This window comes from Sarcophilus harrisii, chromosome 5, assembly GCF_902635505.1.
Source record: "Sarcophilus harrisii chromosome 5, mSarHar1.11, whole genome shotgun sequence".
NCBI lineage: Eukaryota > Metazoa > Chordata > Mammalia > Dasyuromorphia > Dasyuridae > Sarcophilus > Sarcophilus harrisii.
The window spans coordinates 268,101,483-268,115,580 of record NC_045430.1 but is presented as its reverse complement, the minus strand read 5'-3'; the positions used below and the strand labels follow the sequence as shown (position 1 = coordinate 268,115,580).

Below are 14,098 nucleotides of genomic sequence, written 5' to 3'. Positions count from 1 at the left end.
TGCTAATTAGTAGCTGACTTTATTTAAAAAATGGAGATCAACAGCTTTTGATCTTGCTAATAGTTCCTGAAATTTTAAATATTTGTATTTATGTATCCTGCCTTATCATGGCAGAGGGGCTTGCGTAGTTCAGTGAAACTGTGAGCTGTGCTGTGTGGGGATACCTAAGATGGTCAGGTCATAGTGGAGAGTTGTGACAAAAGGTTATCCATTAAAGGAGAAAATGGGCAAACCACTTTAGTATCTTTACCCCCAAAAAATGCATGGACAGTATTAAATTGATAAAAGATGTAACACTGGAAAATGAGTCCTGGAGAAGAGCAGAGGGACAACTATAATAAGTAGCTCTAGAAAGAGTGAAGTGGCCAGGCCAAAGCTAAAAAGAAACTCAGCTATGGATGTGTCTGATGCTACAAAGATCAATATTTCATTGGAACCTGGAATATAAGCTTTGTGAACCAAGGTAATCTGATTGTGTGGTCAAACAGGAGATGGAAAAGTTCACATCTTGGGAGTCAGTGGACTTAAATTGATGAAAATGGGTGAATTTAATTCAGACAATCATTATACTATACCTCTGTAGGCAAGAATCCCTTACATGAGTTTCTTAATTAATGAATTGGTAAGAAATAATTTTTTAAATGGTAAAAAAAGCAGTATTAGGGCATAATTTCAAAAATGATCAAATGATATCTGTTTGATTCCAAGGGGAAACCTTTTAACAGTAAAACTGATAATACAAGTCTGTGCTCCAATCATGGATGTCAAAGAGGCCAAAGTTGATTAGTTCCATGAAGACTCACGTTATTATCTAGAAATAATATCCAAAAAAAACCCATCCCATTCATCATAGGGAATTGGAATGCTAAAGTAGAAAATCAAAAGATGATTGGAATAATAAGCAAGTTTGACCTTAAAGTACAAAATTAAGTAGGACAGAGATAGTTTTCGACAGTTTTCTAAAGATAAACTTACTAGTTATAACAAACAACAATATAGATATTGGATTAGAAAAGATCAATTTATATCCCAATCCTAAAGAAGGGCAGTGCCTACGGATCTTTAAGTTACTGCAGAGTTGTGCTCATTTAACACACCAACAAGGTTATATTTAAGATTCTGGAAGCTAGGCGTTAGCAATATGTGAACTGAAAGTTATCAGAAAAGCAGGCTGTTTTTTAAATTTTTATTTATTTATTTTTAATTGTAATGGTATTTTTTTTTCCGATTACATGAAAGACAATTTTCAACATTTTTTAAAAATTTTAATTGTTTTAGTTTAGTTAGTTTTTCCCTCCTTCCCTTTCCCATTCCCACAATGGCAAGCAACCTGATGCAGGTTAATATGCAGTCATATAAAACAATTCTTTATTAGTTTTGTTGTGAGAGAAGAAACAAAAGGAAAAAAAAGCTTACATTTTAAAAAGGGAAAATAGCATGATTCCATCTGCCTTCAGATTCTTGTCAGTTCTTTTTCTGGATATGAATAGCATTTTCCATCATGAGTTTTTTGGAATTTAGCACAAATGCTACAGTATTTGTAATTGTATGCAGCTTTCTCCTGTTTCAGCTCATTTTACTCCACATCAGTTCTTGTAAGTCTTTGAAGGTTTTTCTGAAATCCGCCAGCTGATCATTTCTTATAGCACAGTCGTATTCCATTAAATTTATATACCACAACTTTTTCAACCATTCCCCAATTGATGAGCATCCTCTCAATTTCCAATTCTTTGAGCCAGCACAAAAAGAGCTGCTGTAAATATTTTTGTACATGTGGGTCCTTTTCCCTTTTTTAATGATCTTGTTAATATAGACCTAGTACTGGTATTGCTGGATCAAAGGATATGCACAGTTTGATAGTTCCAAATTGTTCTCCAGAATGGTTGGATCAGTTTGTAACTCTATCAACAAAGCATTAGTGTCCCAATTTTCTTACCTTCTTCAACATTTATCATTTTCCTTTTCTGTCATTTTAACCAATCAGGAAGGTATGAGGTGGTACCTCAGAATTGTTTTAATTTGCATTTCTTTCATGAGTAGTGATTTAGAGCATTTTTTCATATGAATATAGATTCCTTCATCTAAAAACTGTGTGTCACATTCTTTGATCATTTGTCAATTGGTAACAAACTGGTTTTCAAAGAGGCAGAGGGAATAGAAACCAAATTGTCAAAATTCATTGGATTATAGAAAAAGCAAGGGAGTTCTGGAAAAACATCTACTTCTGCTTCATTGACTTCACTAAAGACTTTGATTAGATGCGTCACAACAAAATATGGGAAATTCTCAAAGAAATGGAAGTAACAGATCATCCTACTAGTCTCCTGAGGAACCTATCTATGAGCCAAGAAGCAATAGTTCTATCCAAATAATTGATGGTTTAAGTTTGGAAAAGGAGTGTGACAGTGTTGTATATTGCCACCTTATTTATTAACTTTCATGTAGCCTCATGTGCTGGACAAATCAAAAGCCAGAATTAGGGTTGCTAGCAGTTTCAGATATGCAGATGATTCCACTCTGATGGCAAAAAAGTAAAGAATTAAGAAGTCTCTCGATGAGGGTGAAGAGGAGAGTATAAAAGCTGATTTGAAGTTTAACATCAAAAAAACAAAACAATTGATTCCACCACTTTGGGGCAAGAAGAAGAAATGGAAGCAGTGTCGAATTTTTGTATTCTCATGCACTGTAGATGGTGATCAAAAGTCATGAAATTAAAAGATAATTGTTCTTTGAAAGGAAAGCTTCAGTAATTCTATACATCATCCTAAAAGGCAGAGACCTTGCTACCAAAGGTCTGTATGATCAAAGATAAGGTTTTTTTAAATAGCAATGTAGAGCTACAAGAATTGAACTTATAAGGGATGTTGAGTAGTACCACAGAATTGACACTTTCTAATTGTGGTGTTAAAGAAGACTTTTGAGAGTTCCTTGGACTGAAGGAGATCAAATCAATTAATACTTAAATTAATTCAGACTGTTCACTGAAAAGCCAAGTATTGAATCTGAATCTTAAAAACTATGACTAAACAATAATATTTTTCCTACTACAATATAGGCTTTTTGAGGGTAGTATCTTTCTATCCCAGATACCTAATACATTGTGGGCCTTTATAACTCATGGTTGAATAATTGAATAGAGACCAGGCCATAGTGATCAGTGAACATCTTTAAGTAGTGCCATGCTGCCATCTTATTACTAGTACTAAAGACATTATTTCTTGATATTTCATTGAGGAAATTTCATTAAGGGCTATCTCTTTAACAGAAGCAGCAGCATCCTCATGGTGTTTAACCTTAGGTTGTAAATTAAGATAGTCACAATCTTTGGACATATGGAAAGGGAACTGGAAACATGTTTTTGTAAAACATTTCAGTTTTTCATCTTCAAAATTTCTTACATTGAGTATACTCGATCAAAATTGATTGTACTCAATGAGAAGTTAGGGGATAATGTGAGCTCAGGAACACCAAATGTTAAATATGGCCTTTGTCATTTACCTGCTGTGTGACTCTCAGGTAACTCTATGGTTGCTCTATTCATTTGCTGAATGAAATGTAAAACATTGATGAAATATCAAATCATCGATGAATTGATTGGGGGGGGGGGTGAAAGGGAGAAGTTAGATTCATTATCTCCAATTTCAGGAGAGCTATATGCTAGTTTCTAAAGGTTTTTCTTTGCTACTCTACAGAGCCGATTTAGATGACCCTTAGATAACAATGGATTCAAATTTTGTATGATTAATCTCCTCTGTAGAGGATCTATTCATAAATTATTTGGTATTGCTTAAAAATTAGTAATATAACTTTGGGATACTGCTATATTGAATTTGTTCTAGTTGCTACTGACAAATCATGTAAAATAATGAATACTAAAAATTTGAGTATTATAAGGATTGCTTCCATGCGGTCACTTTAAAGTTTGACATCCATTTGGTAGGTAAATAAGATCTTTTTTATTGTCTACTTTGCGTAACTTATTGGACAAGACATAATTTTAAGTTTAATTGATTAGATTTTTGTTAGAAGTATTAATGTAAATGAAGTACTTTTTCTTGTAAACTTACCTTTGTATTTATTCATTTTTCTGTAGGCCAGAAACCTGTCTTGACAGATGTTCAAGCAGAATTGGACAGAATTTCACGAAAACCTGATATGGTTTCTCCTACAACACCGTCTCCTACAGAAGGTGAAGCATCTTGAAGATACCAAATAAAGCCATTTATTCAGTTTTCTGAGATAATGTAAACTTGCCTCTGCCTTTTCCTTCAAAAGTGGAATTAGGGAGCCGAAACATTTTTTTTCAGAAGGATAAAATTTTGATGTCTTTTTTGTTGCCCAATCTTACCAAAAGGGAACTGTACAAATGGAAAATTAAATTACACTATGTTGGACTTCTATTTGCATTGCCACTTTGCATAAGGAAGTAATTTTGAGATTTTGAACACTCAGAACAATTTCTAAAATTGCAATCTTTCCATTGACCTTATTCTAAACACCATTTTTTTTTTTAATGGGAGGGTTTGGGGATGGGTGGTAAGCAATATGCAACACGGACACTGGACTGATTTGGAAATCCCTGTCTGTTTTAGCTTTAGGGCTGTTAAGATGGTAAATGAATTAACCTGTTAGTTTTCTTGGAAGATGGTGATCATTTGTTCTCTCTTGTGTGTACCAACATGAATGAATTCAAATTCTTTTTACTGCCATGTGTAGAGTGTGCTCCCCAAGCTACTGGATCACATCTGAGCCACTAGGTCTATTAAAAGTTGTGGGGCAGTGTCATCTTCCAAGTAGATGGCATAGAGAAATGTTGACCAAGTTTGATTTAATTAACTAGCAGAATACGACGGCCTACTGCCTACATAAAGAAAAATGCAGAGGTTTTCAAAATGAAAAGAAAAACAATCTACATATTTGTTTCTTTATGGCCCAGCCTTAATACTCCCCTTTATGTTTTCCATACTACCGTGATGGTTTTAATGATCAGTCTTTTAAACTGTAATCAGTTAATAAAGTATTTATTCTCTGCATTCAGATTTAAATAATTCATTGCTTTCTTTTATGTTTAAATTTCTATTTACTAGTTAACAGAAAATAAGATCTGCTAGTATTTTTATGTTTGACTCAGTGAGGTTATTAAGCATACTGATAATTCCCATCTCTTCATCCAAATGTTCCTAAGACAAAAGTGGTGAAATTTATCAACCTCTTTGATTTTGTATATCAAGGAAATATCAGGTACAGTGGATGGTTTGCTTGCCTTTGGTAACCTTGCTTCCCTAAGGACGGAAAATTTTCACATCCCAGAACTTTGTATAGCGTTCAGCCTCACAGATTATTTTATGAGAGGCTGCTTCTTAGCCCTCAGTCAATATGCTCCTGGTAAACTATTCCCTTCCAACACTTATCATTTCCCAAGATTTTCAGTAGCTGCACTATTAGAACCTAACCTATAATACCATTAGTAAGAGAATATTTTCATTGATAGTTTGATGATCACAGTCATGTTAGACCAACTTAAGCCAATGAGGTAAATTTTTTAATTGTGTGCTTTTCTTTAAGTGACACTTCAATTTTTTAAACTTTAAAAATATGCTCTATATTCCAAAGATATTCTTGAGAAATCCCTGAAGAATTAAAGAAAAATCATCTTTCAGGAGGTCTTTCAAAATCAATTTAGTCATAGGAAAAGCATGTTGGCTTCCTGTTCCTCCATAATTGAACATACATACTGACGGTGTGTGAGCAGAGAAGAAGCTTTATAGATTCCTCCATAAGAGAATATTTGGGAAGAAAAGGATGTTCTTTTACCCTGAAAAGTAGCCTATTTGAGAAAACTTTTATTTTCTTAAGATATGCATGAGCTAAGTAAAACATACCATTGACAAAAGAATAAATATTCATCTCAAGTTGTGCAAATATATTGTCATGACACCAATTTTTCTAAATTAGTACTTTATACTAATACAGAACACCATGGAATAACTGGGAAGACCAATAAAATTGATGCTCCTATCTGTATCTCTTAATACCTCGAATATCTATTAAGTTGCATGCACAGATTAATGGGTTGTTTCTTATAGGGCATGAAGATGTATCAGAAAGCCCCAGAGGTGAATTCATTTATGTATGTGTTATCTGTTGTCATGCTGTTTACTCAGAGCAGAGGGGTCAGATGCTGTCCTGAACTAGATTAAAATGTAATTGGAACGTATTTAATGAAACAAAAATAGAGTAGAACATAGATAATGTTAACATGTGATTTTCTAAATATGTAGCCTGCAAAAAGCCTTATATTAGAAGTTTAATGGCCCTATTTTTAATTGAATTTATTACTATGTGTTCTCGAAGGTTCAGGTATAACTAATCCCAGCTCCTTAACTTTAGCATGTCTGGTGCTATAACTATTTTTGTATTGATTAAATGTTTTCAAGGAAGGCAATTTGTTTTTCAACGTCTCATCTGTCTGTTCAGATATCAAGTTTTGAGGCCCTTTGTGAGACTGGACAAATGACGCATATGTTAAATGTCCATTACGTGTTTGTTTTTTCTTGTTTTAACTTTTACAAAGAATTTCTTTCCTTTTCAAACTGTTGAAATCACAAAATGCCCTGAATCCCTCCATCCAGCTGTCATCTCCTTTAAGATGTTTATGCCATATTAAATTATTTTGCCTTTTTCAATGAATTTTTAATGACTATTTTTAGATAGTTAGTCCTCTACCAAAGAATTATTCATTCTTTAATTGAAAACTTCTCTAATCACCTTAATATAAAGAAATATGTAAAATAGATACAATCAGTACATTTAGTGGAATGTGTTAAAATACAGATGAGAACCTTGCCTTAAGACTATTTAAACCCTTTGCTTAGTGACCCTTTTGGCACCAAAAATGTCCCAATATCATAAGTATTTTATTGGAAGACAAATTAAATTATAGTGAGTCCCTCATCCACATTTGCAAATGTTTGATTTGCCAAATTTTAAACCAAATAGCAAAATCAATGGTTTGTACCCTCCTCCCACCCCCAAGGCCACTCTCTATCTGGGAGTGCAAATAATATGACAAAATAGGAGTAGGAAAGACAGATCCATTTTGCTAATATGCATGCTCTTGAAAATAGAGGTACCTCCAACAATGATATGGGTCACAGCCAATTCTATCCAACTGTTTTTTACAATTTAAAAGAAGATATTTTGAAAGTTAGAATGGAAGTATGATACTAATCATTGCAAATGAGTGTTAACAATGATGACTTGTAATTTTTCAAAAAAATTATTTACCTAAAATACACTCACTACTATCAATTCTTGCAGATGTCTAAATAATCGAGTACCAATAGGTTTTTTGTAATATAAAGTGGTAATATTTTTGTTGAAATTTCTGAAAAAAAAAAAGAGGCCATTAAATTCATTTTAGTTAGTAACTTACCTTTGTATTTTAAAAAATCCTAAACAATGATCTGATCCAAAATTAATATTAACAAATTAAAAATATTTTGAAATGTCATTCCAGCCCTGGAAAAATAAATATTGGAGGAAATTTTAAAAGCTTATGTTTTTTCCCCCACCCTCCACCTCTCTTTGGGGGATAATAATCTTGCTCTCCAACTCCCTTATTCTGAAGTTAATGTAATAAGTAGTTGATACTACTGAACAAGGAGAACTGGCAAGTGGAAAGACATTATCACTTGTGTAAAAAGTGAGCTAAAGTTGATGTTGAAAAGGCATTTAGTCAATTATTTCAAAAATGAACATATTAAATAATAAACTGCTATACTTCCTTGATACTTCAATTAATGAAAATTTGATCTCACTAATAGATACTTCCTCTAAGGATGAATATCATAACCCATTTGTGTCTTCTCCTTATGGGATGAGTAGCTTAACTATTCTCTTAAATCTTCCTTAAGTGTTTCATTCAAATCTTTGGAGACTTTCTTCTGGAGCCCTTGACATTATATGGATTGTAGTAAAACACAGGATTTGTTACTTATTTTCCCTTCATTGATGCCTGTGTTTATAAACACATTGTCCATGTCTGACAATTTATGCCTCATTACATGTCTATTTTCTGCTATCTGTCTGGTAAGAGGATAAAAGTGTTTTTTCATGGTCTTCTGAAGTCATTTGGTCATGGCTTTAAGCAGTTTTTAGTTCAGTATTTTCCTTTACATTTTTTAAAAATATAAGTTCATATGAATTCTTCATAATCATTTTAAACTTTAATTTAGCAGGTTTTTTTCCCTTTCTTTTCTCCCAGTGGAAGAGGGTTGAATGTCTGTAACATGAATAGCTTAGTAAAAGCAGTTCCCCCATTGACCACATCAGAAAAATATGTCTGCATCAAGTCTGTCCCCTTTGTCAAGAGATGGTTAGCATTGGTTAATATTAGCCAATTAAGACTATTTAAAAATATTCTTTATCATAGCTCTGAAGTCTTTTAAAGTCGTTTGTCTTTATAAGTTTGTTATTCTATAAATTGTTCTTCTAACTCAGTTTTACTTCTCTCTGCATCAATTCTTATATATTTTCTCAGGTTTCTCAGAAATCGTCCATTTTATCATTTTTTTCTAACTACATTATTTTTGTTCACTGCAGAATTCTTCATTGATGATATGCTACAATGTCCTCAAGCTCACCTTATGCTGGTACTCTTTGGGTGATCCACAAATTTAATTTTTCAACCATACAAAATCATCTCATGAATATTGATATTAAAAAAAAAAAAGATTTTGTCCTAAAGCCAATCCAGCCCACCTCGCTCCAGTTCAATCTGAGGCCTAACTTCTTTTATTCCAGTTTTTTGGAGGCTCTCTCCCTCTCCATCCAGTTAAATATTATAATCTGAACAGTAGAAATTCTTCACTTTATTTTATATTCAGAGAATTATCAAGTGAAATTAATTATTGTATGCTTTAAAGAATCTTAGGCAATTTTACACATGTAAGATAAGTGTGCATATTTAAGGTAACTTGGTATAATGAATTAAGAACTGGCCTTGGAATTTAGGAGTCAGGATCAGAAGGACATTGATTTAAATCCTGCTCTGACACTTGATGATTTTTTGAGTCTGGGCAAGTCCCCTTAATCTCTTTACTCCCGATAATTCCCTAAAAGTTGAAGAAAAGGTGCTGATGCACTGGGAAAGGAAGTTTCCTTATCTGGAAATTCCTTGTACCAATGAAATCTGATTCAGTCCCTATTACTATGAGAAACAATTTCCTGCATGTGAAATCAGCATTGTCCTTTTGGAAATCAAATGGTTGTTTGTTTTTTAAGTATAAACAAAGACAGTGGGAATGTGTATGACTATAAAGATGTGACCTATTATAGAATAACTGTGACAACTTTGTTTTCTTCTCTAACTACCAAGGATGCCCTTAACATGCATGTAGATTCTTTTTACAAAGATGTAGAAATGGAAATGTAGGAACATAAGGGTAATTGTAATGGTTATGTCTGTTTCCCATTAAAAAAACAATCAATTTTCCCCAAAAAACATTTAGTTTATAATCATTATCCTAATAATTGATCTGTCAGTACTCTCCTAAGTGTACCTCCTCTGGAAGAACCTTCCTTTCTCTCTAGTGTGGTATTTCCTGCCTGCTTTTCTTAGTGATGTTTCTGCTTCTAATGCATATGCTACTAGACTTGACCAGTGTATTTGTTAATTTTGCTTTTAACTATTTTTTTGTTTAAGAGTGTTCTGTTATGTATTGCTGAGATTTTTGTTTTTTAAGCATCTTTTTTTTTTTTAAAGGGATCATGTTGTTGAGTCCAGATGTGGCTCCACTGTCTTAAGAAACAAGGGCATTATAGATATCTCAACATCTCTTTTGCATTTTTCTTTGTCTTTCTAGTTTAATCCTTAAATGAATGCTATTTGAAAGTGTGGCTAAGTTTGGCCCAGCAGTTGGAAAGGTGGAATCAAAGCATAACCCACCTACCTACACACACACACAGTCACACTGGTTTGTAGTTTGATTTGTTCAACTGTTAACTGGTTTGTATGAACCAGTGCAGTATAACTTACTGTCTGTCCAAACCACTAAATTTAATTTGGTTGTCAAAAATCACTATGCTTGTTTTATTTTTTTGTCTTCTACTTAATTTTTTATCTTGAAGAAAGAAAAACTCATTTGTTATTGTTATTGAGTCATTTTAGTGGAGTCCCATTCTTCTTGACCCTATTTGGGATTTTCTTGGCAAAGATACCGGAGGGGTTTGCCATTTTCTTCTCCAACTCATTTTACAAATGAGAAAACTAGGACAAACAGGGTGATGTGATATGTCTGGGGTCACACAGAAGTATCTGAGTCTGGATTTGAACTCGGGAAGATGAGTCTTCCGGATTTCAGGCTCTGCACTCCATCCATTAAGCCACTTAGCTGCCATAATAAGATAGATTGTATATATATTTTTTAATTTTTTAAAAGACGCTGTAGCAGAAAGCCCACCTTGGGGACAACAAAAATCTATTTTGAGACCAGTGTCTTAATAGAGATAGAACATGTATGAAAAAAAGAGAGGGAGGCAGAAAGAGAATATTTATTACATTATGTGTGTCAGGCACTGTGCTAAGCAGTGATGCCTTCTGTAGATAGGACAGCCCTTGCCTTCAAGAAACTTACATTCTAAGTGAGGAAAACAACCCGGCAATGGCGTGGTGTGAAGTTGATTAGAAAATGGTAAAATGAAAGTCTTATTAAAGCTAGGAGACTCAGAGAGGAAGCTAAGGTTCCAAAAACTAAGAAGATGAGGCTGATGACCAGAAAAGATGTTAATGGCGAGGAGACGGCTAACATCTTTGTATTTGCATTCCCAGCACCTACCACAGTAGGCACTTCATAAATATTTGATTGATTTTTGTGTTCTTGAAAGCAATCAAGAACATGTTCTTATCTAAATTCAGTCCTGCATCTTAGCTCCCTTTATCCATCTTTCCTACCCTGCAAGACTCATCATTCTTACATCATTTTTCTATTGTCTACTGATTAGATTTCTTTTGGCATTCAAAGCTCCCTTTCATTTACCACCAAATTTACCAATCTTTATTAGTACTCTTCTAGCTCCAGTCAAACCATAGTTCTTTATATCTCACGTTTTTGCTTTCATGCCTTTTTTCTCAGTATTAGATGTATCCTAAACATAGTGTTCTGCACTTTTTCATGTTTCTAAATTAGTGAGTAAATGAGGATCTAAAGTTATGGATTACTGGGACTAAGTACTTAAAGAATCGTTTGAGCATTATTCCTAACATAAGCTATTATCATTGCTTAGATCTGTTTGGTTTGAAAAGTGTTTTTGTTTTTGTTTTTGTTTTTGTTTTTTCCAGTTGGAGGTCAATGAATAGCTGTGTCCTCAGCAACTGCTGATCTGGATGGTCAAATCCTTTACTCCCTTCAGGTCCCTAGAGATTTAATCAGCCGCACTCTGCTACAACAATTAGTTCATCTTTAGCCTAGGAGCTGTGCAATAGCCCCTCAAGTCTGTGTCCCTGCACATCCCAAGGCCTTCCCTGCAGTTTTATGGATTTAAAAATTAAATTAAAAAATTATTTTAAAAATTAAAATAAATTTTAAAATTTATGGATTTAAAAAGTTAGCAGCAAAATCACCATCATTCAGAGCCCCGCAAGTAAGGAACATTCCTAACATTTAGACAGGCATTTTGCTTTTTGCTTTAAGTAGATGTCATGTCTAGCTATCCCCCAGCCTAACATTGAGGCAAAATTCATGTTACCAAGGAAAGGAGCATTCAAAGTATGTTGCAATGTCTGCTGACAAGGATCAGGAAGGAATGCTGGCAAAAAAACCAGATCTTTTCTTGAAACTTTCCTCAGTCCAAGAAGGAATGAGTAAAACTGGTGCTTTCAGCCTGAATCTCCTGCTCAGAGATGTAATGTGGGCCAGGGTCCTCCCTGAACAGTCTCTTCTTCACTCCATTCCAATTTTTTATGCCTCCTATTTCCTTTCACCCCAGCTAGCTAATTAAGTCCTATACAGAGTCATAGGGGATAACCCCCTTGCTGCTCTAGCTACCCAACTACCACTTCCTTTCCTTCTGTCTTTTCCCACTCCCACTCCACCACACCCCTCATAGAATTCTAGGATATGATTCAATTCCTTCTGAGTTCAAAGATCATTTATAGACTGAGGATTATTGGTAAATATTTAACCTCTGGCTAAGAGGAAATGTAGTTAGGATCTATAGTTAAGTTTAACCTGCATCAACATTTTCTCCATTAGTTTCTTTAATATATACATATATATATATATACATACTAATAGCTTTTTATTTTTTCAAATACATGCAAAGATAATTTTCAACATTCACCCTTGCCAAACGTTGTTCCACATTTTTTCTCCCTCCTTCCCTCTCCCTTCTCCCCTAGACAGCAAGTAATCCAATATAGATTAAACATGTGCAGTTCTTCTAAACCTATTTCCACATTTGTCATGCTGCACAAGAAAAATCAGATCAAAAGGAAGGAAAATGAGAAAGAAAAAAGCAAACAACAACAACAAAAAATGAAAATACTAAGTTGTGATCCACATTCACTCCCCACAATCCTCTCTGTGGGTGCAGATGGCTCTCTTTTCCATCACAACCATTGGAACTGGCTTGAATGACCTCATTGTTCAAAAAAAGCAAGTCCATTACAGTTGATCACATAATCTTGTTGCTGTGTACAATGTTCTCTTGATTCTCAGTTCACTCGGCACATGACAATGATATGCCATTACATTCATATGTCAGGACTCTACATCAGAGTTCATCGGTGGCTTTTGAGAGATTTTGCCTGATTTTCCCAGTTGCTAGTAGATGAGCCCCTCTCCATCCCATGATTATTTATTTTGCATGTGCTCTATATTACCTAGTCTCTCTCCCCTGTAAAATATAAACTCCTCAAAATCAAGTACTGTCACTTTTGTCTTTGAATTCCCCTTAAAAAAAGAGTTAGCAGGGGAGGGAAATTAATGGTGAGCTAACTCCAAAAGGGGTTAGAGAGTTAGCAAGGGAATTACAGCAGAGTAGGTTTTTTAGAGGTGAAATATAACCAGGGGGTTGACCTCATATCTTGGCTTTCTGGTTGGATACAGTAACTGTAGTTATGATTGTGTCAATGCAAAGAATTCAGCTAAGAATTCTACCACTGATTCCCACCTGGGTGGGACTGTAATAAAAGTTCATACTGTTCCATATATGGTCCTAGCTACAGAATATATGCATCGCTCCCCTGTCTCTAAAATCACCTCCGGTATTTTCTCCTGGAGCCAGACTCCCTCCCCCTTCCACTTGGGGAATCTATCCGCCGGGAATGCTCGTTACAAAGTTACAATCCGTGCATTGGGTATGTTACACTCAGCCAGTCTCCCTGTTACACTGTCAGATTTCGGTTCTTCACTTATATTCATGTAGTCTGTCCAGAGAACTCTGAACTTGGCCCGTTTAAGAACTCTGAGAGGTGGAAAGCACATGATGAGGCGGAGAAGGATCAGTTGCATGGGTAGAAAGAGAAACCAGGAGGGAGCAATCATAGAAGCCAACAGATGCTGAGGAGGATGAAGACTGAGAAAAACACATGATATTGACAACAGATAAGAGGAGACCGATATCCTTGGAGACAGGGTGGGAACAAGAAATAGTAGTAGCCAGATGGGACTCTGCTTTCTAGATGTGTTCATGGAAGAGGAAAGGCCACAATGGCTTGAGAGAATGGCAGAGTTGAATGAAAATGAAGGGAGCTGGAGTGGACACAACGCTGTTAGGAGGCAGCGAAGAAGGAAGGAGTGGAGGTGAGAGAGTGAATCATGGGGAGGTGAGCTTCTGAAGAGATGAAGTCCAGCAGAGGGTTTGTCTTCGTGAAGGAGAAATGTCTCTTTCCTCAGAGACTGGAGTGAACGAATGAATGAGAGTTCGAAGAGCTTCTTTAGATCTTTGCAAACTCCCAAGGACCAAGATCTGCGTTTTGTCAGTTCTTGTACCCCCGGGGTCTACGTGCGGTTCTTCCCGGATTGGAGCCACTTAATACGTGACTATTGGATGGAACTGGATCGAATTGAGAGAAGGGAGAAAGGGGAGGGATCCG

The 14,098-nt window shown here is 35.0% G+C and overlaps 1 protein-coding gene across 2 annotated transcripts in view; it reads left to right on the top strand.

Annotated features, from left to right (window-relative positions):
• Positions 1-6,445, top strand: part of DYNC1LI1 (dynein cytoplasmic 1 light intermediate chain 1) — a 48,901-nt gene extending 42,456 nt beyond the window's left edge. For both annotated transcript variants that reach the window (XM_031940434.1, XM_023505212.2), the window contains one exon: positions 4,094-6,445. In XM_031940434.1, the coding sequence (XP_031796294.1) occupies positions 4,094-4,203 (110 nt within the window). In that variant the 3' untranslated portion in view covers positions 4,204-6,445. The remainder of the gene's footprint in view (positions 1-4,093) is intronic.
• The last annotated feature ends 7,653 nt before the right edge of the window (positions 6,446-14,098 follow it).